Source organism: Camelina sativa, chromosome 14, assembly GCF_000633955.1.
Source record: "Camelina sativa cultivar DH55 chromosome 14, Cs, whole genome shotgun sequence".
Taxonomy (NCBI): Eukaryota; Viridiplantae; Streptophyta; class Magnoliopsida; order Brassicales; family Brassicaceae; genus Camelina; species Camelina sativa.
This window is the reverse complement of record NC_025698.1, coordinates 17,337,129-17,356,804: the sequence shown is the minus strand read 5'-3', so window position 1 is coordinate 17,356,804 and position 19,676 is coordinate 17,337,129. Positions and strand designations below refer to the sequence as shown.

General features: G+C 35.6%; 5 protein-coding genes across 7 annotated transcripts; 3 read left to right on the top strand and 2 right to left on the bottom strand.

Annotated features, from left to right (window-relative positions):
- LOC104741797 (GDSL esterase/lipase At1g31550) lies at positions 7-1,939 on the top strand. Its single transcript, XM_010462719.1, has 5 exons — positions 7-303; positions 605-817; positions 895-1,043; positions 1,151-1,424; positions 1,521-1,939. Exons 1-5 carry the CDS (start codon positions 30-32, stop codon positions 1,799-1,801), a joined length of 1,191 nt encoding a protein of 396 aa, XP_010461021.1. The 5' UTR covers positions 7-29; the 3' UTR covers positions 1,802-1,939.
- LOC104741796 lies at positions 8,972-10,304 on the top strand. The gene is made up of 3 exons (XM_010462718.2): positions 8,972-9,292; positions 9,583-9,762; positions 9,881-10,304. Exons 1-3 carry the CDS (start codon positions 9,227-9,229, stop codon positions 10,109-10,111), a joined length of 477 nt encoding a protein of 158 aa, XP_010461020.1. The 5' UTR covers positions 8,972-9,226; the 3' UTR covers positions 10,112-10,304.
- On the top strand, positions 11,230-13,230 carry LOC104741795 (pentatricopeptide repeat-containing protein At1g31920). Its single transcript, XM_010462717.2, has one exon. The coding sequence runs from the start codon at positions 11,389-11,391 to the stop codon at positions 13,210-13,212; it is 1,824 nt and encodes a 607-aa protein (XP_010461019.1). The 5' UTR covers positions 11,230-11,388; the 3' UTR covers positions 13,213-13,230.
- On the bottom strand, positions 13,324-16,657 carry LOC104777228 (phosphomevalonate kinase). Of its 2 annotated transcripts, XM_010462715.1 has the most exons (11): positions 16,488-16,657; positions 16,196-16,256; positions 15,881-16,031; positions 15,660-15,757; positions 15,367-15,473; positions 15,222-15,274; positions 14,724-15,101; positions 14,544-14,648; positions 14,196-14,423; positions 13,983-14,105; positions 13,324-13,775 (listed from the first exon to the last, which is right to left on the bottom strand). In XM_010462715.1, the coding sequence occupies exons 2-11, from the start codon at positions 16,201-16,203 to the stop codon at positions 13,509-13,511; spliced, it is 1,518 nt and encodes a 505-aa protein (XP_010461017.1). In that variant the 5' UTR covers positions 16,204-16,256; positions 16,488-16,657; the 3' UTR covers positions 13,324-13,508. The 2 variants fall into 2 exon arrangements, with proteins under 2 accessions (XP_010461017.1, XP_010461018.1); XM_010462716.2 differs by lacking the exon at positions 16,196-16,256 and having other exon boundaries at positions 13,357-13,775.
- Positions 17,483-19,365, bottom strand: LOC104741793 (aquaporin NIP3-1-like). 2 transcript variants are annotated; one of them, XM_010462714.1, is made up of 4 exons: positions 19,144-19,365; positions 18,407-18,631; positions 17,987-18,267; positions 17,483-17,877 (listed from the first exon to the last, which is right to left on the bottom strand). In XM_010462714.1, the coding sequence occupies exons 1-4, from the start codon at positions 19,273-19,275 to the stop codon at positions 17,544-17,546; spliced, it is 972 nt and encodes a 323-aa protein (XP_010461016.1). In that variant the 5' UTR covers positions 19,276-19,365; the 3' UTR covers positions 17,483-17,543. The 2 variants fall into 2 exon arrangements, with proteins under 2 accessions (XP_010461016.1, XP_019091447.1); XM_019235902.1 differs by lacking the exon at positions 17,987-18,267 and having other exon boundaries at positions 17,809-17,877.

Genomic DNA, 19,676 nt, shown 5'->3' with positions numbered 1-19,676 from the left:
AGATAGAAAGTCACTTAGGACCTCTTCGAATGGCATCGCTAGATTCTCATGTGTTGATGGGAATAATTAGCCTGGTCTTTTTATCCACTCTTTTGGTCACTACGGTAAGCTCGGTATCGCAATGCCGCAATTTCGAGTCGATCATCAGTTTCGGTAATTCGATTGGCGACACTGGAAACTTGCTCGGTCTCTCGGATGATCCAAACAATCTTGCTTTGAGCGGTTATCCACCCTACGGAGAAACTTTCTTCCACCAACCAACCGGTCGTTTCTCTGATGGCCGCCTCATCATTGACTTCATCAGTACTTCTCTTTATATAATTGATACGTTGAGTCTGTATTTTAACTACTCTGAGAAAGAATCAAATGAGATGAGTTACTAATTGACTAAGGCCTCTTTCTTCCTAATCTGTTTTGTCTCATGTGAAATTTTTCTCTGTTTTCTAGTTTTGGCGCAGCTTTTTTCGAGTTTGTTTTTTTTTTATATTTTTGGCTTCAGTTCACTTAAATCTTATGTAAAATATTTCTTTGTTTTGTTTTTTTTCTTGAACTGCAAGTTAATAGTGTGAAACCTTAAGTGATGCTACAATTTTTTTCTTTACAGCTGAATTTTTGGGGCTACCTTATGTGCCTCCTTACTTCGGATCTAAAAATGGAACCTTTGAGAAAGGAGTTAATTTTGCCGTAGCCTCAGCAACGGCATTGGATAGTTCTTTTCTCGCAGAGAGAGGGTACCATTGTCGTCACAACATTAGTTTAGGAGTTCAGCTTAAGATCTTCAAGGAGAGTTTACCAGATCTTTGTGGCTTGCCATCAGGTAGTGAAGATCAGCATTAGGGGAGTAATTGTAACTGTATATATATTTAGTTAAAGCTCACTTGTATATGTTCTTAGATTGTAGAGATATGATTGGAAATGCTTTGATTCTCATGGGAGATATTGGAGCGAATGATTACAATTTGCCATTCTTTGAACACAGACCCTTTGACGAGGTCAAAGAGCTAGTTCCGTTGGTGATTAGTACTATTTCTTCTGCCATTACGGTAACACTTTTACTTGATCTGCTAGTCGCAGTAACGACTAAAACAAACTGATTAGTTTGTCAGAAAACTATAATGTGTTGGTTGCGTTGGGACTGTGTTGAATCCAGGAGTTGATTGGTATGGGAGGAAGAACATTTCTGGTGCCCGGAGAGTTCCCTAAGGGATGCTCGGTAGCATATTTGACATTATATCAAACATCAAACTTGGAAGAATACGATTCTTTTGGATGTCTGAAATGGCTGAACAAGTTTGCAGAATACCACGACGAGCAGCTTCAGGCAGAACTCAAGAGACTTAGGAAGCTCAACCCTCATGTCAACATCATATTTGCTGACTATTACAATACTCTGTTGCGCCTTAACCAAGAACCATCGAAATACGGTTAGCCTTCTTGATACCTCCACTGCATGCATCTTCACAACCAATTGATTGATTAGGTGTTAATTATCCGAGTTCCCAAATTAATGATATTTTCAGGATTCATAAAGGAACCCTTGTCCGCTTGTTGCGGTGTAGGAGGAACATACAACTTCAACCTTAGTACAGGTTGTGGGAATGTAGGAGTGGAATCTTGTAATGATCCATCAAAATATGTGGCCTGGGATGGTATTCATATGACTGAGGCTGCATACAAATCAATGGCTGATGGACTACTCAAAGGACCATATGCGACTCCTCCTTTCAGTTGGTCATGCCTCAGCTCCAAGATTAAGAACAAGAATTCATTAGACAAACAAACTTCTCTGCTGAGCAGCTGATATAAGCTTGTCTGAAACATTAAAGAACATGAGAGATAGCCATAAGAAAATTTATATAGTGCGTTCTCTTGTATTGGATCATATATCGTATATTGTATTGTTGTTGGAATAAAGTGGTTGAAGTGTTTAGTAGCTAAATCATGTGATCGAACTGTAGATTTTAAACTAGAAGACTATAAAAGATATATGCTTATATATAATTTTTTATATTTGAGCTGGTAAGAGGTATATTATTTTTTTTGAAAAAAAAAGTTTTAATGATACATGGTAGTTAAAATGAGAGATATATACAATTTCGTTTTTGGGTAAACAAATGAAAGATACAGTAACCTTCAAAGTATGTGAATTGAAACGGAAATCATATGGATAGCTGATGTAATATTACTCAAACGAACGTACGCAATGACTCCTTTGGATTTGGATCATGTGATATTTTTTAGAGATATGTGATATTTTCCCATTAGGTGGTTTAGGAGGACCACATAGCTTCACCTTAAGTAGAAAATGTGGGAGTGTATGAGTGAAAATTGTATTGATCCTTCAAAGTATGCTAATTGGGGTGACATTCATGTGATTTAGGTTGTACAACAAGTGAGTAGCCGATGGATTACTCAAGGGACTGTATGTGATTGGTCCTGCCTAGGCTCAAAAATTAAGAACAAAGGAGTCATTAGCTACTAGCTAGACACACACTATTCTTTGATAATTAGCGTATACAAGCTTGCTAAATCTTTTGGAGACAAGAGAGATTTATATAATGATAAAACCATATATGCTTTAAAGACCTTTGTTTTAGATATTGTATTGTATTACTAGGTAATGTCACACCCATTAGGTCATGAAAATGATATAATAAAGTATGTTAAACATTCTATAGCAAAATATATATTAGAGTAAGCAGAACATATTTATTGGCAAAAAAATTTTTTTATCACATATCTTTCTTTTTTATTTATTTTTTAATATGTATACCAATGAACAAATGACATATGTCTATTTTCAAACAAGCAACGTTTCTTAAGTTTCTCAAACAAAATATATCTATTTTCAAACAAGCAACGTTTTTTAAGTTTCTCAAACAAAATATGTCTATTTTCAAACAAGCAACGTTTCTTAAGTTTCTCAAACAAGCAACGTTTTTTCTTATTTTCTTTTTTTTTTGTATGAATGTTAAATTATATTCACCAAAAAAAATAACAGTGGTCCAAAGTTGGTTTTACAATTTAGAACAATAATTTAACAACCAAAGAGTTTAAGAGACGGATATGGTTTGGAGAGGATGACTTCGAAACCAGAGTTGGAGTCCATTCTCATAGCCAGAGGTGGAGGTCAGTGTGAGCAAACGGTTACGGACTTGCTTGTCGATGAAGCGGCAAAGGGTGGATGACGAAGTGGGAGCTTCTCCGTGCCTTCGAGCATTACGTTCCCGCCATAGGCTGTGTAGAGTGGACTGGAAGACATACCGCAGGACAAACAGGGGTAGACGTGGAGTAGAAGAGTCCACGAGCAGAGAAGCCAATGTCGTCCAAGACGTGGTGAACCGGGGTCCCATCAAGTTGTGAACAAGAGTAGACCACACGTTCGAGGAATAGGAGCAGGAGAAAAAAAGATGTTCTCTCGTTTCCCCACAACCCTGACAAAGAACACAATCTCCATTTGCAGCAGCATTCCACTGAACTAACTTGTCACCAGTAGAGAGCCGATTATGGTGAGCAAGCCAAGCTATAAAGGCGTACTTAGGTGTTGAATGAGTGAACCAAACGCCTGCAGACCAGGGACAGGGAGCGTTTGGTTGCCTTATCAAACACCAAGTATCATAGGAAGCGAATATACTCTTAAAAGAACCATTCCTTTGTTTCCAGAGTGGACGATCACTACCTTGAGGTTGCACTGAATGGCGGATAGAGTCAAGAGCACCCTCAATCTGATTCAGAATATCAACACGATGTCGTCGTCGTCTATGCGAGAGGGCCTCTGCCACAGTACTCTTCTGTGGGATCCCCATATCAATACTACCCCGGTTCCCAAGTTGAGCAAACAGCGGACCAATAGGGCTCCAAACATCAAACCAGAATGAAGTGTCAGTGCCCGAAGATATCTCCTTTTTATGTAGATTCGCTGCAAGGTCACGGTATTTCAAAAGCTTCCTCCACATCCATGATCCACCAACACTCCTCTCATTGACAGAGAAAAGCGAACCAGTGCGGATCAAGTTCCTTCGAACCCAGTTGACCCAAAGAGAGGTACTAGCAGACACTAGTCTCCAAATGAGTTTCAAAATACACACTGTGTTCGTATCCTGCAGACGACGAAGCCCCAGCCCTCCCTCATGCAGTGGTTTGCACACGTCAAGCCAAGAGATTCTGGCCTTTTTTGTATTTAGAGCCGGACCAGACCACAAGAAAGCCGAGAAGAGACTATCAATCTCCTGAAGGCATCTCTTCGGCAAACGGAAAGCAGAGAACCAGAAATTGGTGAGACTAGATAGTACCGACTTTATCAACTGAAGTCTACCTGCAAAGGACAAAAACCGACCAGTCCAGCAGGATATACGACTACGAATACGCTCAAGAAGAGGAAGATAGTCAGCATGTGTCATAGAACGGGTGAGGAGAGGGAGTCCCAGGTAACGAACAGGGAGTGAGCCCACAGAGAAGTGGAAGTGCTGTAGGATGTCGTGTTGATGTTGAGTTGAAAAACCAGCCATGAACAACGTGGATTTCTGAAGGTTTATTCTGAGGCCCGAGACAGCGGCAAACCTATCAAAAACAGCTAGAATCGCCGCTATGGAGTGTGAGCTCCCATCAGTAAAGATGAGAATATCATCAGCAAAGCAGAGGTGTGTGAGGTTCATTGTTTTGCAGCGAGGATGATAACCAATGCAGTGATCAGTAGCAGCCTTATCCAGCATTAAGGACAGGACATTCATACAAATGACAAATAGATAAGGGGATAGAGAACATCCTTGCCTCAAACCTCTTTTGTTTTGGAAATAACCAGCTAACTCCCCATTGACTTGCACAGAGAATGAAGCAGAGCAGATACAAAGTTCTATCCAATGAATGAAATCCGCGGGGACATTAATAGCTTTGAGGATATTGATAAGAAAAGGCCATTGCACTGAATCAAAGGCCTTGGAGATATCAATCTTCATCATACACCGAGGGGAGATGGATTCCTTGTGATAGTCCTTTACCAATTCAGAAGCAAGCAACAGGTTCTCCATCATAAGCCTATCCTTTATGAAAGCTGACTGATTAGGAGCAATGAATGAAGGCAATATAATCTTCAAACGATTAGCAATAATCTTGGAGACTACCTTATACAACACATTGCAGCAAGAAATAGGACGGTAATCCTTCATCTCCGTAGAGTCGGATTTTTTTGGGATGAGAGTCAAAATTGTTGAGTTTACACCTTTAGGGAGGAAGCCTTTAAGGAAGAAAGATTGAACCGCAACAACGAAGTCTCGTCCTATAACTGACCATGCTTGCTTAAAGAACTCAACAGTATAACCATCCGGACCAGGGGACTTACCAACCGGCATCTTAAATAGCGTGTGTCGAATCTCCTCATCAGAAACCAACTTCAACAAACCCTCATGTTGAGGAGAAGAGACACGAAATGACACTATCTCCTCTAACTGAGAAACACTCATCCCCTCATAGTCATTTGGCTCCAAAGTTAGAAACTCCTCAAAGAACCTTACTGCCTCCGCTTTAATCTCCGGTTGAGTTTTTGCAATGGAGCCATCCTGACAGAGAATCTCTCGAATAGCATTATGGCCTTGTCGAACCTTGACAGCTCTGTGAAAAAATTTGTTGTTCTTGTCACCCACCAATAGCCAGTGTAACTTGGACTGTTGTTTCAAAAAACATTCCTCCAGATCAGACAGATGATTCCACCGCTGAAATGCTTGGTCCTCAGCCTCCTCCGCAGCCGACGAGGGATTTGAGAGCGTAGCAAGTTGTTTCTGGCAAAGATCCTTGTGGGAAACCTCCACCTGCTCTGAGAGTTTACTAAGCTTTCGGCGACTTAAAGACCTTAATAGAGGTTTTAGCGCTTTAAGCTTCTTGACAAAACGAAACATAGCAGAGGTAGAGTGATAGAGGCTCTCCGAGGTATCCCAGAAAGCTTGCACGGTGGAAAGAAACTCTGGACAGGACATGATAGCATTCGTAAATTTGAATGGCCCTCTAGGTTTTTCTTATTTTCTCTTCTCTCTTCTTTTAATTATTTGTTTAATAAAAGCATCAACATGAGCAACCCCGATGGAGCTGCCCTTATATAGTAAACACTAATCCAATGTGTTTCATAGACATACAGTAGATTACTATGGAATGAAAGTAACTGCATCGTGTGTCCTAGAAGGAGATTTTGCGTTTTGGGACTTCCTCCACAGACCATATATATTAATTTTGAAAAATAATTGATGTCAGATTAGTGTAGACAGTATAGGCTTCCTTCACATACAGTACATGATAATTTCAAGGTAAAATTAATATCAGATTATTGTCGTTTAAATTTTATTAACTTTTAATCTAAAAATATAGACCGTAGAAGAAATAACAAGAAAAATCTGTCCAATTCTGAATTTTATAATTGATAAATTTTGGTTGGAGTGGACTAAATACAAAACGTTTTTAGAACCTAAATTAGTCTACATGGAGTCTGAAAATGATATGCAAGATTTTAAAGTATAATTTTTTTTAATATGAAAATGTTTATGAATGTATTAATTACAGCTTGTAACTTTACATTAAAACAAATTTAATTTCTTGAATAATAACATCCACTAGATTAAGATCCGTGCTAGAGCACGGGTTGAAATTCATTTTATTTATATGTTTTTATATATAAATTTTAATTTATGTGATTGTTTTTAAAAGTTTTTTTGGATAAAACATTATGCAATAAAATTATATGCTAAATATAATGACTTGAAAAAAGACACCTATTTTGTAAGTTTTATATTGTTAATGATTTTAGATAAGTATCCGTGCTATAACAATGGACAAATTTTATTTTATACAAAATTTTATAAATTTTATATTTTAAAATAAAATTTTAATATGTTGTATTAGGTTATATATGTGAAGTTATTTCAACAATGTATATTCTACATCATGACTTGAATGTCATTATAAGACATAATTTTGTAAATTTGGTTTTTAAAAAGCGAGTTATTATATTATGAGTAATTTAATAATATTGTTATATTTTTGTTTTAATATACTTGGTTTCTTGAAATTCTTTCATATTATAGTGACATATTATTGACATTGCTATAACAAATCAATTTAGAGTGTTTCTAGTTTCTAACTTTTATATCAAGTTTCAATATATTAAAAATATTTCAAAATAAATTATTTAAAGTTTATTATATTATATAAAATTATAAAAATTCAACAAAAAAATATGAAATTGAATTTAAATATTCAAATTTTGACCCGTTACTCAGTAAAATTTTTAATTCTATAGATATTATTTTTAAAAAGTAATATTACTAAATCTTGAATATGTTATAGATTGAACAATTTATATTTGTTTTTAAAAATTCAACTTATGGTATATCCAGAAATAAAACTATTTTTTAATTATTATAAATAATATGATAATTTATTTATTTCACAAAATAGACTCATATATAAAAATGAGAGGTGAAGTATAATGATAATTAACAAATTAATATGTTAAGTTAGATATCAAAATATTTTATTTGATAAATAATTTAATAAAGGAAATTAATATGATAAGTTAGATGATATGATTCTTTAGAATATTCTCTTTAAGATTTTCGGTATAACCTATTTGTAACTAATTAATCTATCATTAATATATAACCTATTTGTAATCCACTTATTAAAATTATATAATCTACTTCCATTTTAGTATAAAGAGGATTTTTAGCAAACAACACAATAGTCTACGACTAGTTGACTTGTAAAGTAAAGTAATCCATTTTACAGTTAGATATTGGGTGTTTGATATCCATACAAATCCTTTAATAGTTTATTCCCCTTATACTCTAAAAACTATATTATAACCCGCGGTATACCGCGTGACAAGTTTTTACATAATTTTTTTGTTAATGTAATATATTAATACTAATTTTGCTAATGTACTATTTTGTTAATTTTAGTGATTTAGTATATAATCTGCAGTATATTGCATAACAATTTTTGTTTAATATAATCTTAATTAAATCATTTTGATTCGACGTATTTTATATTAGTGTTGTTAAAATAGTAAAATGAGGATTTAGCTCTTATTGAAGTATCATATTAATGATATTTTACTTTGTAGTATTATCAATTCAATCATGTCATGTCATATATGATATAACCCGTCATATAATATATCTCGTTTGTGTTATTTTAAAAATTTAATATGTTTAAATACTTATAATTTTTATTTTTATTAAGTTTAGATATATTATAAATTATAAATTTCTTAAAATTTTATAATTTACTATTTACGGTAAATTTACTATATATATATATATATTTAAACACACACTTTTTTATTAATTGAGTAATATATGTTCGTTTTAAAAAAATCAAATCACAATATATGCAGAAAAGATTTATTTTTATTAACTTTATGTATTATATGATTTTGATGATTCACTACCTATAAATTTAAAATCGAAAAGAGATGATAGGAGAATAAAATTTTTAAATTTGGAATAAATCTTTTAAATATGTATATTAATTATAGAATATTATATATACGAATATTTAATTGTGTTTGGTTATAAGGATAATAGAAAAAGTTAACTAAACTTGTTTGGATATAAATATAAGCAATTTAACGGTAAACGTTTTCAAAAACATATTAGACACAACAATTATACTAGTATAGATCATTTTTCTTTATTTCAATCAGTTTGAATTAGATAGTGACATAAATAACAAAATTATCTTTACTTAACTGGACTCTAATCTATAACAGTTATGACTTTTTAATTCTCCAATTAGACACAACAAAATACATCGATTAGAATAATGATTATTAGATTTTCCAAATCCAAGAAAAGCTGAAATTAAAGGAGGACAATAACAGACGACAAAAAAAATAAAAATAAAAAAAATAAATAAAGGAGGACAATAACAACAAATAAATTAATAAAAAGTAAACGAAACAGAGTGAAGAAGGCATAATCTGCTTAAGCTAACGCAAAATCAAAAAGCAAAGCTTTAAAGTTTAAACAAACAAACACAAATAAAAATTAAAAAGCATATATCAACCATTCATTCACCAAGTTCGTCTGGAGATATAAAGCAACCTTCTTATAAGTTGTTCCATCTTCATCTTCTTTATATATAAATTCTTGGGCGCATTCTTACCAAGTCAAGAATCAAGATCAAGGGAGATTTTTAAAATCTTTACAAGTCCTAAGAAAATTTCAGATTCAATTAAACCATGGTTGGTATATTTTCAAGATTCTCTGTTGGTAGAAGCAGTCATCGACGAACACAAAGTGCAATCGTAAGCTCTCTTTTTACAGCTTCTGGGTTTGATTCTTACTAAAGTTCAATCTATGGAACATGTTGTAGATCTTTTGTTTGGTTTTAAAAATCTCCCCTTTAGATCAGATTCGAAGTACTCTTCTTGATTTTCTTGAAATTGTGTAGTTTCAGTTTCAAGATTCAACCAAAGGATGAGTTTTTGTTTTAAGGATTCATGATTAACCTTAAAAAGCTTTGGCCTTTTTCAAATTAGGTTTTTGTTTGGTTAATCTGAGTTACTGAAGATGTCTCATTCTCTCTTTTGATCAGGATGATAAGGAAGTATTGGCTCCAAATTCTGATGTTGTTGCAGCAACTACCACAACTGCAACAACTGCTACTCATGGGATTGAAGTAGCTACAGAGTTCAAACCTGTTGAACACCCGGTCGAGCCTCTGGACAATGATCTACCCATTCAGTGTCCATTGCCTGAACCATCCATTCTAAATGTAACACTCTATGCAAAAATGTTTTCTTTTTGTTGATCTAAGTGTACATGTGTTTATAGAAAGCATCTTAAAGTTTTGGTTTTGTAATCTTGTTAGTGATTGTTTTTCGTAAAAACAGGATGGGAGAATCTGGAAGGAGAGAGTATCAGCGTCTATGATGAGAAAAGGTGATTTGCAGATTGTGAAAGATGAGGCTGCTTCTGAATCTGATGGATCCGCACCAAAACCGCCTCGTCCGCCTCAGCCAAACCGTTCGATCTTGCCATCACTCAGTGCCCCTGAACACAACTTGCTAAATCTATTAGAAGAATGCAATGCCATGCCGCCGGTAACATCTAAGAATGGATGAATAAAAAGTTCCTTAAAACTCAAATCTGTGAGCATGTGAGAGGTGACATTATCATTGTGTTTGTGACGTTGTTGTTGGCCGTATTAAGAATCTCTCTATTTACATACTGTTTCTCTCTCATCATAATCTTCTGGAGAGCCTAAATAATGAAATTGTTGTGATTAATAAGGCAGGTTTGATTCACTTTCTGTTAGTGGGAGTTCAAATGTTGACAGAAACACACAAAAAGGTTCTGCGCCAGTTTAGATGAAACACACTATCAATTAGTCAAATTTGTAATTAGTACTAAACTTAATGGGCGCTACGACCCACCCTGTCTATTATCTTTTCACTACTCTATTAACATTTTTTTCTCTTTAACTATAAATATCTATGTGATATCAACACAAAAATGGTTCACCAACTCAAATTTGACATTCTATTTGTAAAGAGCTTTCACAAAATTCATAGTACTGTCTTAAAGTTTAGCTAACAAAACTAGATAACGGCAAACAACCGAATCAAAATTTGGGATTCGGTTAGGTTTTATTATAAGATTTAAACCAAACCAAACCAAAATTTGGGATTCGCTTAGGTTTCGATTTCAATTCGGTCAGGTTGTTTGGTTACTTTTGGATTTGTAAACCAATCAGAACCGAACTCATTGGAATCGAAACTTTTACGGGTCTGATTCTATTCAAATTTCAATACCCATACCAAACTGAACCAAAATTTAATTGGTTCCTATATGGTTACCAATATTTCATATCCAAAATACCGGAAAACCTACAAAACCTATATTTGACTCCAAAAGAAACCCATGTGATTTGATTCTTTATTTTACAAGGCTTTTGAACTGATTTCAGTTCTAAGGGTTTGTGAGAGTATTCATTTGTCAACATTATCTGGTTTTGGTTTCCGACTGCTTAAAAAAGCCCGCGCGTTCATGTTTCTATTAGTTTTTAGGTATAGAACCAAACCGAAATAGGCTTAACACAAAAACCGAACCGGTGAATCGTGTTTGAATCTCCACTTAAGGTAGGTCCCAAAAACTGACAAAGCATGGACAGAGAATCCAAAGCACCCACTCTCTGTTCTCTCACACCCATCACAAACTTATCAGAACTCTCCAAATAAAATTTATAACTAGTGGCTCATATTGTCCATGAAAATCTCACCGGGGATGAGACTCAAAACCCCTCCTGCTAAACAACATTCAAATCTTTTCAAACTTTTATTCTAATTAAGTTCCACAAAATTGAAAAATTCCGGACACCCATGGTTACTAGAGAGAGAGGATGATTAAGGCACCAATTCTACAGTCTCTAGTTTCTTCCAGAGACGATTTAACCCATAACCCAGAAGCAGTCAACACCTTTAGAGGTAAAGAGCAAGAAATTTTATACCTTTTGAAGAGATGCAACGACGTAGACGAGTTCAAGCAAATCCACGCCAGATTCATCAAGCTAAGTTTTCTCTGTTCTTCTTCATTCTCAGCTAGCAGCGTTCTCGCGAAATGCGCTCACTCCGGATGGGACAACAGTATGAATTACGCAGCTTCCATATTCAGAGGACTCGATGATCCCTGTACCTTTGATTTCAATACAATGATCAGAGGTTATGTTAACGAAACGTGTTTCGAGGAAGCTTTATGTGTTTACAGTGAGATGATAGAGAGAGGGATTGAGCCAGATCATTTCACGTACCCGTTTCTTCTCAAGGCTTGCACTCGTTTGAAGTCGATTCGAGAAGGGAAGCAGATTCATGGGCACGTGTTTAAACTTGGTCTTGAAGATGATGTGTTTGTTCAGAACAGTTTGATCAGCATGTATGGAAGATGTGGAGAGATGGAACTCTCTTCTGCTGTTTTTGAGAAACTGGAATTTAAAACTGCTGCTTCGTGGAGCTCAATGGTCTCAGCTCGTGCAGCAATGGGAATGTGGAGTGAATGTTTGATGCTGTTCCGTGAAATGTGTAGAGAAACGGAGTTGAAGGCGGAAGAAAGTATAATGGTTAGTGCTCTCTCAGCTTGTGCCAACACTGGTGCACTCAATTTGGGAAGGAGCATTCATGGCTTCCTGCTGAGAAACATAAGCAAACTCAACATTGCAGTTCAAACTTCGCTTGTAGATATGTACGTTAAATGCGGATGCTTAGACAAGGGGTTGCATATATTTAAGAAGATGGAAAGTAGGAACAGTTTGACTTACAGCGCAATGATCTCAGGACTTGCTTTGCACGGAGAAGGAGAAGCAGCTTTAAGAATGTTCTCAGAGATGATCCAAGAAGGTTTAGAATCTGATCATGTTGTGTATGTCAGTGTTCTCAATGCCTGTAGCCATTCTGGTCTTGTCAAAGAAGGCCGTCGAGTCTTTAAGGAAATGTTAAAGGAAGGTAAGGTAGAGCCAACGGCTGAGCATTATGGATGTCTTGTAGATCTTCTCGGAAGAGCTGGATTGCTCGAGGAAGCCTTGGAAACTATCCAAAGCATGCCTATCGAGGAAAACGATGTTGTCTGGAGAAGCTTCTTAAGCTCGTGCAGAGTTCATCAGAACGTTGAGCTAGGCCAAATAGCAGCTCGTGAACTGCTTAAGTTAGGCTCACACAACACAGGTGACTATTTGCTGATCTCTAACATGTATTCACAAGCTAGAATGTGGGATGATGTAGCTAGAGCTCGAACAGAAATTGCTACTAAGGGTTTGAAGCAAACCCCTGGTTTTAGCATCGTCGAGGTAAAAGGTAAAACTCACAGGTTTGTTTCACAAGATAGATCGCACCCTCGATGCAAAGAAATCTACAAGATGCTAAACCAGATGGAATGGCAGCTAAAATTTGAAGGGTATTCACCGGACTTGACACAGATATTGCTAAACGTAGACGAAGAAGAAAAGAGAGAGAGACTAAAAGGACACAGCCAAAAGGTGGCTATTGCCTTTGCACTTTTGTATACACCTCCAGGGTCTATCATTAAAATAGCTAGAAACCTCAGGATGTGTAGTGACTGTCACACATATACAAAGAAAATCTCCATAATCTATGAAAGAGAGATTATTGTAAGAGATAGAAACAGATTTCACCTGTTTAAAGGTGGAACTTGTTCCTGTAAAGATTATTGGTAGATTTTGATCATTCGTTTATTATCTCTATATTTAAATTCTTGTTCCAGACTCTTTACAAGCATATGAATATACCAATAACAGAAGCAGCGAATGAAAGCAAACACAAACGAGAACATTCAAAATCAACCTTACTTTTATTTTCCCGCAAGTTTTCCAAGAGTTATAAAAAGACCTTACAATGGGTGAAAAAATGCACAGTGGAGTGCTTACACCAAGAAATTTAGCACCCAAGTCTCTATATGCAAAATAGTATACTCAACCGAACTCGGTGATGCACCTATACCAAACAATGTTGCTTACTCAAGATGAACTGATGAAACGCCTGAAGTAATACCTGTGGTGCGTGGATCACCACTTTCTAGGCAAACGCCGTGTGGATCTTCTCTCACCAACAAGGCCAAAACATTTTGTGAACTCCATGCTTGGGTCAGTTTGCTGCCGGAATCCCCTAAAGTAATTGCAAATATGGCATCAAATCCACCAGCTCCAGGAACACCAGCAAATAGAACCCCTTCAGCATTCATTGTAGAATCCAAAAGTTGAGTTTGGGATTCAGGCTCTATCTGCAATTCCATGGTCCCTCCAGGTCAATGAAGATGCAAAACAAGTCAATTTGTTCTAATGCACGAGGTGGAACCCCTTATATTTGTGTATGCTATTAAAATTCTACAGCCAGCCGAGTATTTTATGCATCAACACAACGTTGTCATGCACAAATGGTCGGTTGAGATCTGAAGCAAGTACCAAAACAGAATAAATAAAAAACTTACCGGAACTCCAGCAGCCTCACCCATCTGACGCATAAGAATTCTGATCCCCAACATAGCTTCTCTTGCCCCTAAGAGTTCTTTAATAATCGCTTCATTGATCGGCTCAGTAGCATGTAGTACCCACTAGAAATGAGATACAAGAAGGAAATCAACCAAGCTGCTCCTTGATGTAACATGTCAAATGAAGTCAATAAATCAGCGAAGGAAATATACCTTTTCAGAAGTGAGCAGACTACAAGACTTAATGACTCCTAGATAAACATCCCAGTGGTCTTTAGCTAATTTGCTCAGAATGTTTAGCTTAGTTTCCAGTTCTAAATTTGCTTCTGACAACTTCTGCCAATTATCTCGTGCCTTCTCTGGATCAGACATTTGCCACTTCTTTACAGCACCTACCATTGATGGTGTGGAGGATCCACCACTTCCAGGTTCTCCTAGGAACTATTAAGACAACATTTTTGTTATTACACCAGATTTCACAAAAGTCAAGGATATCAGAAGTTGGTGAGGTTCACAACAGGTTTTTCCAGGGTGAGACTTTAGGTTTGATTGTTTGCTTACAAGATTCATCAGTGGCGGTAAAGAGATCTCAGATCTCTCATGGTCCCAGTTTCCCTTCAATATTTTGCCAATAACTTCATATAATGGCAGACCTGTTACTGCAACCTGCAAAACTTGGGAGTCAGAATACTTCCATCTTAAGCGGAAAATATATTACAGCAAACTTCTAGTTAATATAACCTGAGCCGATGACAAGACTTCTGGAGAGAAGCGAACATAACGCTGACTCCCATAGACAGCACAGCTGACATCAAACCCACTTCCGACCTCCCCTTGTGCAAGACAATGAGATGTTTGTGCTATCATATGGATAACATCTAGATCAGAACAACCAAACTTTCCTTCTCTACATGGTTCGGATAGGTCAACTACTCCAAGGTAATGTAGCAGAGCTGCAACCACAGCTGTAGTCATTGCTGCAGAAGAACCTAAGCCAGTTTTTGCTACTTCAGGCTTGCTGTTAGCACCATTTGACTCGGCAGCGTTGAATGTGATTGATGCAAAAGGTGCAAGGGTACCCAACGACTCTGGTGTCAATGGAAGCCCACGTGATTCTATCTATGAGAATAAGTACGATTATCAACTATTTGTACAATCATCTCAAGAGGATTTGAATAATCAAAGGAAAGATCAACAAATGCAAGTGTACTTTCAACAGTTTTCAGCAAAGAAAAAAACCTGGTTCCGATATGAGTAGAAGTCATTGGAGCCTAAGATTGTGATATCAAGACCTGCAAAACACATTTAGAGCAACAGTTATCATCTAATGTCTTCTTCATTAAATAGAAATGATTAAAAAGAAAAGCAGGGATTAGAAGATTGCCTTGCAAGAAGAGCTTGTGCAATGCTTCTTTGTCCTTGTCAGTTGCCAAATGAGCAGCAGCTATAGCATACTGTATAGCATGCTCTACAAAGGGGTTTCTTGAATCACTGATTTTTGTTCAGAAAATAAAAAAGAATGTAAGTGCAAGTGCTCTATGACCAGCTATATCTGACAAGTGACATCTCGCTACAGACACATACAGATATGCCAAAATAAAAAATTAAAAGACTTATGATAAAAAAAAATTTAAAAATTGTTGAAGTGACAATTGAAAAAAGTTTTTCGAGTCTTGCCTTGCAGACACACACTGAAGAGTCAAGTGTTTAAGTGACAGTTTATACATGCTTTCTCTTGAGAGCTGTGGTGAAGTTAATTTGACATCTGTCCATTGCTGGAAAAATAAGTAAACAAACATACCAAAAATTGTTTTATGAGCCGTCTCACACAACAACCCATCAACACTGCAACTGTATTACTTGTCGAATAACACACAAATGAGAAAGAAGATGCATACCCATGCCCAACTTTCAGACTTAACTTCTTCATTGATCGGCTTCACAATCGCATAGAACCGTGCATTTGTACTCAACACAAGCCCTGCATTTGGCTTCTCAAGTATGAGGTAGCCTCCAGTCATCAACACCTTCCCAGGAGCAGAAGCAACACTGCATCAAAGATCTTTTAAGAACAAAAAAGAATTCCAAAAAATCCGATCCCTTTTACTATCTCTTAAATCGAATAAGCTATTTCGCAGATTCATCAGATTGGGAGATTTCTAATAAAAAGGCAGCATAATATCCCGAGAAAATAGGGTTACAGAAGCACTCACACAGACATTTCTGAACAGTGACAAAAACTGATCGCTGATCAAAAGCCCAGATTGATCGTACCTACGATCAAAACAAATTGCAAAACTCTTGAAGCGAAAACCAGATAAAATAAAATAAAAACTAATCAAAGCGGGCATGCATAAATCCACACATACAGAGAAACATCTATATCGTTATCGATTGAGAAGACCTAGAACTCGAGCAACCTTGAAACATTCGCTAGATTGATTTCGTAAAAATTATGTAAACAATTTAATCGACGAGAGTATAAGTAAGCATAAGAAAACTTACTGAGAACCACTGTCTGCGATTGGATATCTCCCGTAACTGATCGGAATTTTGGAATCGGCGGCAGTAAATGACCGGCGGGACGAGGAGTGGTGGTAGATCGGATTTGTTGGACTAATCAGGCGCAGGGAAGGAGAAAGAAACAAGAAATGTTAAAAGGTGGTTAGGGATATTTATGGGTTTACATAAGTATCGATTAGGATAACTTACAATGAAAACAAAACTAATAACAACAGACGCTTTTTTCTTTTTGTTTTAGTCAATTAAGTTTTGACTCATAAATGTTTTTTGGATAAGCATAATTAATATTTACTGTTAGCTCTTTTTTATAATATGATTATTAACATTTTAATGTGACCAACCAAAAAGTTATTATTCTTATTATTAAAAAAAAAACCAAAAAGTTACTAACATTTTGTAATTCTTTGGTGATATCATTGTAATCTATTATTAACAGTGTATAATTCTTTACCACATTAAAATAAATTTTCTACTAGAAAATAGTTTTTTCGTTATATTATTTTATCATATAAAGTTGAATGTTGGAAAAAAATTGAACATATAAATTCACGTAGGCTTCTTCGTCATTTTTTTTTTTGGTTACAACAGCGAAATTTAGATTTAAGCTTTTTTTTTTTTTTTTAACGCAAAGTGAGATTAATATAAGAAGATAGTCCAAACAAATAAAAATCATGAGGAAGAAAAACATGAGACACAATAATAACCACGTAAAACATCAGATGACTCTGGTGACCAAAAAAAAAAAAAAAAAACANCATCAGATGAGTCTGTGCAAGTCACTAGATTTTTTTTTTTTTTTAACAAACACCGAATCTATAATTTTTTAATCTGTTTTAATGCTTTTTTTCAAGAAAACTACACTACTAGATCAGTACTTTCTTGATTCTTTATTGTTATCGTTTAGCGCATATAAAATTAAAATATATACACCATTTTATTAAACCAAAAAAAACAAACACACCAAGAAATATATGAGAGATCTCAAAACCCGCATGTAAGATGGTATTGAAGTAGTGTGGAGAATAGTACATCAATCTTTCACTCGAACTTACATGTGACATTACATTTGTCGTCGATTTTAGTAGGTGATGAACATATAAAATAATTCTGGTTAGACGGATCAACCACTCGTAGAAGACAATTCTCATCTTGAGAAGCTTCTTGGCGATCTCTCGAAGAAACTTTATCGCAATTTGGACGAATAATCTCTTTATATGATTTTTTTGTGGATCGTAACATATCGTAAGTCCATGCACCTGATAGTGCCCCGATGATCGGTGAAACTATGTATAACCATAAGTCATTATAACATCCCCATATAAGTGCAGGCCCTAAGCTTCTTGCTGGATTCATAGATGCTCCGGAAATTGGCCTAACCAATTTATGAAAAACATAATATATATAGTGTTCATAGTGTTTCATCGTACATTTTAACAATATAACCATTGAAAAACGTATTAAAGGGTTTATAGCTTAATTACCCGGAGAAAAGGATGTCGAGTACTACGGTAGCACCGATAGCAATTCCTGCGAATGACCCGGTTGCTCGTTTATCAGTAGCAACAGCAGATATAACGAACATTAGATTGAAAGTAGCAATGAACTCCATTATGAACGATGTCGTGTTAGAGTTTGACGGATATGTTCCCACATATACATCTCCCTTGAGGCTACATACGTTGTCGTTGAGATTGAAAACAAGCCGTAGAGTTCCGGCTGCTAAGGTTGATCCGAGAACTTGAGCAGCTATGTACCCTGGAACCTATAAAGATATCGATTACAACCACATGCATTACATACATATACAATTTTTTCGGTCTGGTTGGTACTAGGGTAGTTATGGAAACGAAAGAAAAAGTATGAGGCATTTTTACTAGTGATATAGATGTTTTTTAATTCACCTGATTAAAAGGGAACCTTTTAGAAGAGGCAAAGGCAATAGAAACAGCAGGGTTGAAATGTGCACCGGAGACGTGACCAATTGAGTAGATCATAACCATTACCGTTAGTCCCCATACCAAAGCTATACCAGGAAGTGTCACCGGTTTACCGTACGTCTCATTTACCACGATGGCTGAGCAGCCGGCAAATATCATAGTGAATGTTCCCACGAACTCTCCAATCAACTATATATAGAAATACAATAGTAAGATATGTTAAATACTATAGTATAAGATTCTTTAGAAACTATTTCATTTTTGAGTCAAACAATGCTGCAAGCCTGCAACATCCAAAATTCAAGGTGTTCGATAAGAATAAATTGAACCTATAACGACACTTAAGCTACTATTTGTACTTTTGTTGTTTTTTGGTTGTCTTAATTTTAAAATAAATTCTAGTTATATATCTTAACATATGCATTACATGGCATTACTTCTCAAAAACCTGAAAACACAATATTCATCCAATCTTATGAACGATCAAAATATAAAATTCAAATTTTAAACGTGACCAAGTGGTAGATCCAACATTTGTACCAAACGGATTTGAAATACAGATGTTTGTTTGGTTTGACTTTTATACTTGATAAACTAAGAAAATTCAGTCACCAAAAATTAGAACAAAAATCAAGATTAAGTTTGTCTAACAAGGATAAAACTTAGAAAACCATGTCGCAATATAAAAACATGTCTCTCACCTTTTGAACGAACGATACGGATACAAGAGGACCGGAGGAATCCGGTGACGAGGAATGATTCCCGGATTGACCATCTTCAATTTCCAAGACGGTGATTTGAGTCTGAGTAGTAATATCAGAGATCTCGGCCATTGATATATAGAACTATGGTGACATTTCTCCAAACATTTTTATGGTTGGCTCATCTAAAATCTCCAATAATAGTCAACTCTAATTTGTACTTAAAAAATAAGGAAATACTAAAGTTGACTTTTTTTTATTCGATACAACATGTTAATCAGTTCTTTGAGAATAAGAACTAAAAATTCATATATTTTAAACCCCTTAGGAGTAACAATGTTTGGCAACTAAAGAAATTATTTTTATTTTAATGACTTTCGAATAGTAATAAGATTTATATTTCAAAATTTCGGATACTATCGTCAAATTTATATTCATATTTTTTTTTTTCTATTGGATTGCTGCTACTGCTTCATTCTTATCAATCAGCTTCTCTAAAGAACCTTGGCTAATCTGTCTCCATAGAGCTTAGG

What these genes read in the sequence shown, in the direction of transcription:
- LOC104741797 (XM_010462719.1), top strand. Translation starts at nt 30, where the DNA reads ATGGCATCGCTAGATTCTCATGTGTTGATGGGAATAATTAGCCTGGTC. An exon ending in CCTCATCATTGACTTCATCA is followed by an intron (nt 304 to 604) that starts GTACTTCTCTTT and finishes TTTTCTTTACAG; the next exon opens with CTGAATTTTTGGGGCTACCT. An exon ending in CCAAGAACCATCGAAATACG is followed by an intron (nt 1,425 to 1,520) that starts GTTAGCCTTCTT and finishes TGATATTTTCAG; the next exon opens with GATTCATAAAGGAACCCTTG.
- LOC104741796 (XM_010462718.2), top strand. Translation starts at nt 9,227, where the DNA reads ATGGTTGGTATATTTTCAAGATTCTCTGTTGGTAGAAGCAGTCATCGA. An exon ending in GACGAACACAAAGTGCAATC is followed by an intron (nt 9,293 to 9,582) that starts GTAAGCTCTCTT and finishes TCTTTTGATCAG; the next exon opens with GATGATAAGGAAGTATTGGC. An exon ending in CTGAACCATCCATTCTAAAT is followed by an intron (nt 9,763 to 9,880) that starts GTAACACTCTAT and finishes TCGTAAAAACAG; the next exon opens with GATGGGAGAATCTGGAAGGA.
- LOC104741795 (XM_010462717.2), top strand. Translation starts at nt 11,389, where the DNA reads ATGATTAAGGCACCAATTCTACAGTCTCTAGTTTCTTCCAGAGACGAT.
- LOC104777228 (XM_010462715.1), bottom strand. An exon ending in TCTACTCATATCGGAACCAG is followed by an intron (nt 15,102 to 15,221) that starts GTTTTTTTCTTT and finishes TTATTCTCATAG; the next exon opens with ATAGAATCACGTGGGCTTCC. An exon ending in AAGTCTTGTCATCGGCTCAG is followed by an intron (nt 14,649 to 14,723) that starts GTTATATTAACT and finishes CAAGTTTTGCAG; the next exon opens with GTTGCAGTAACAGGTCTGCC.
- LOC104741793 (XM_010462714.1), bottom strand. Translation starts at nt 19,275, where the DNA reads ATGGCCGAGATCTCTGATATTACTACTCAGACTCAAATCACCGTCTTG. An exon ending in CCGTATCGTTCGTTCAAAAG is followed by an intron (nt 18,632 to 19,143) that starts GTGAGAGACATG and finishes TTCTATATATAG; the next exon opens with TTGATTGGAGAGTTCGTGGG. An exon ending in CTCGACATCCTTTTCTCCGG is followed by an intron (nt 17,878 to 17,986) that starts GTAATTAAGCTA and finishes TAAATTGGTTAG; the next exon opens with GCCAATTTCCGGAGCATCTA.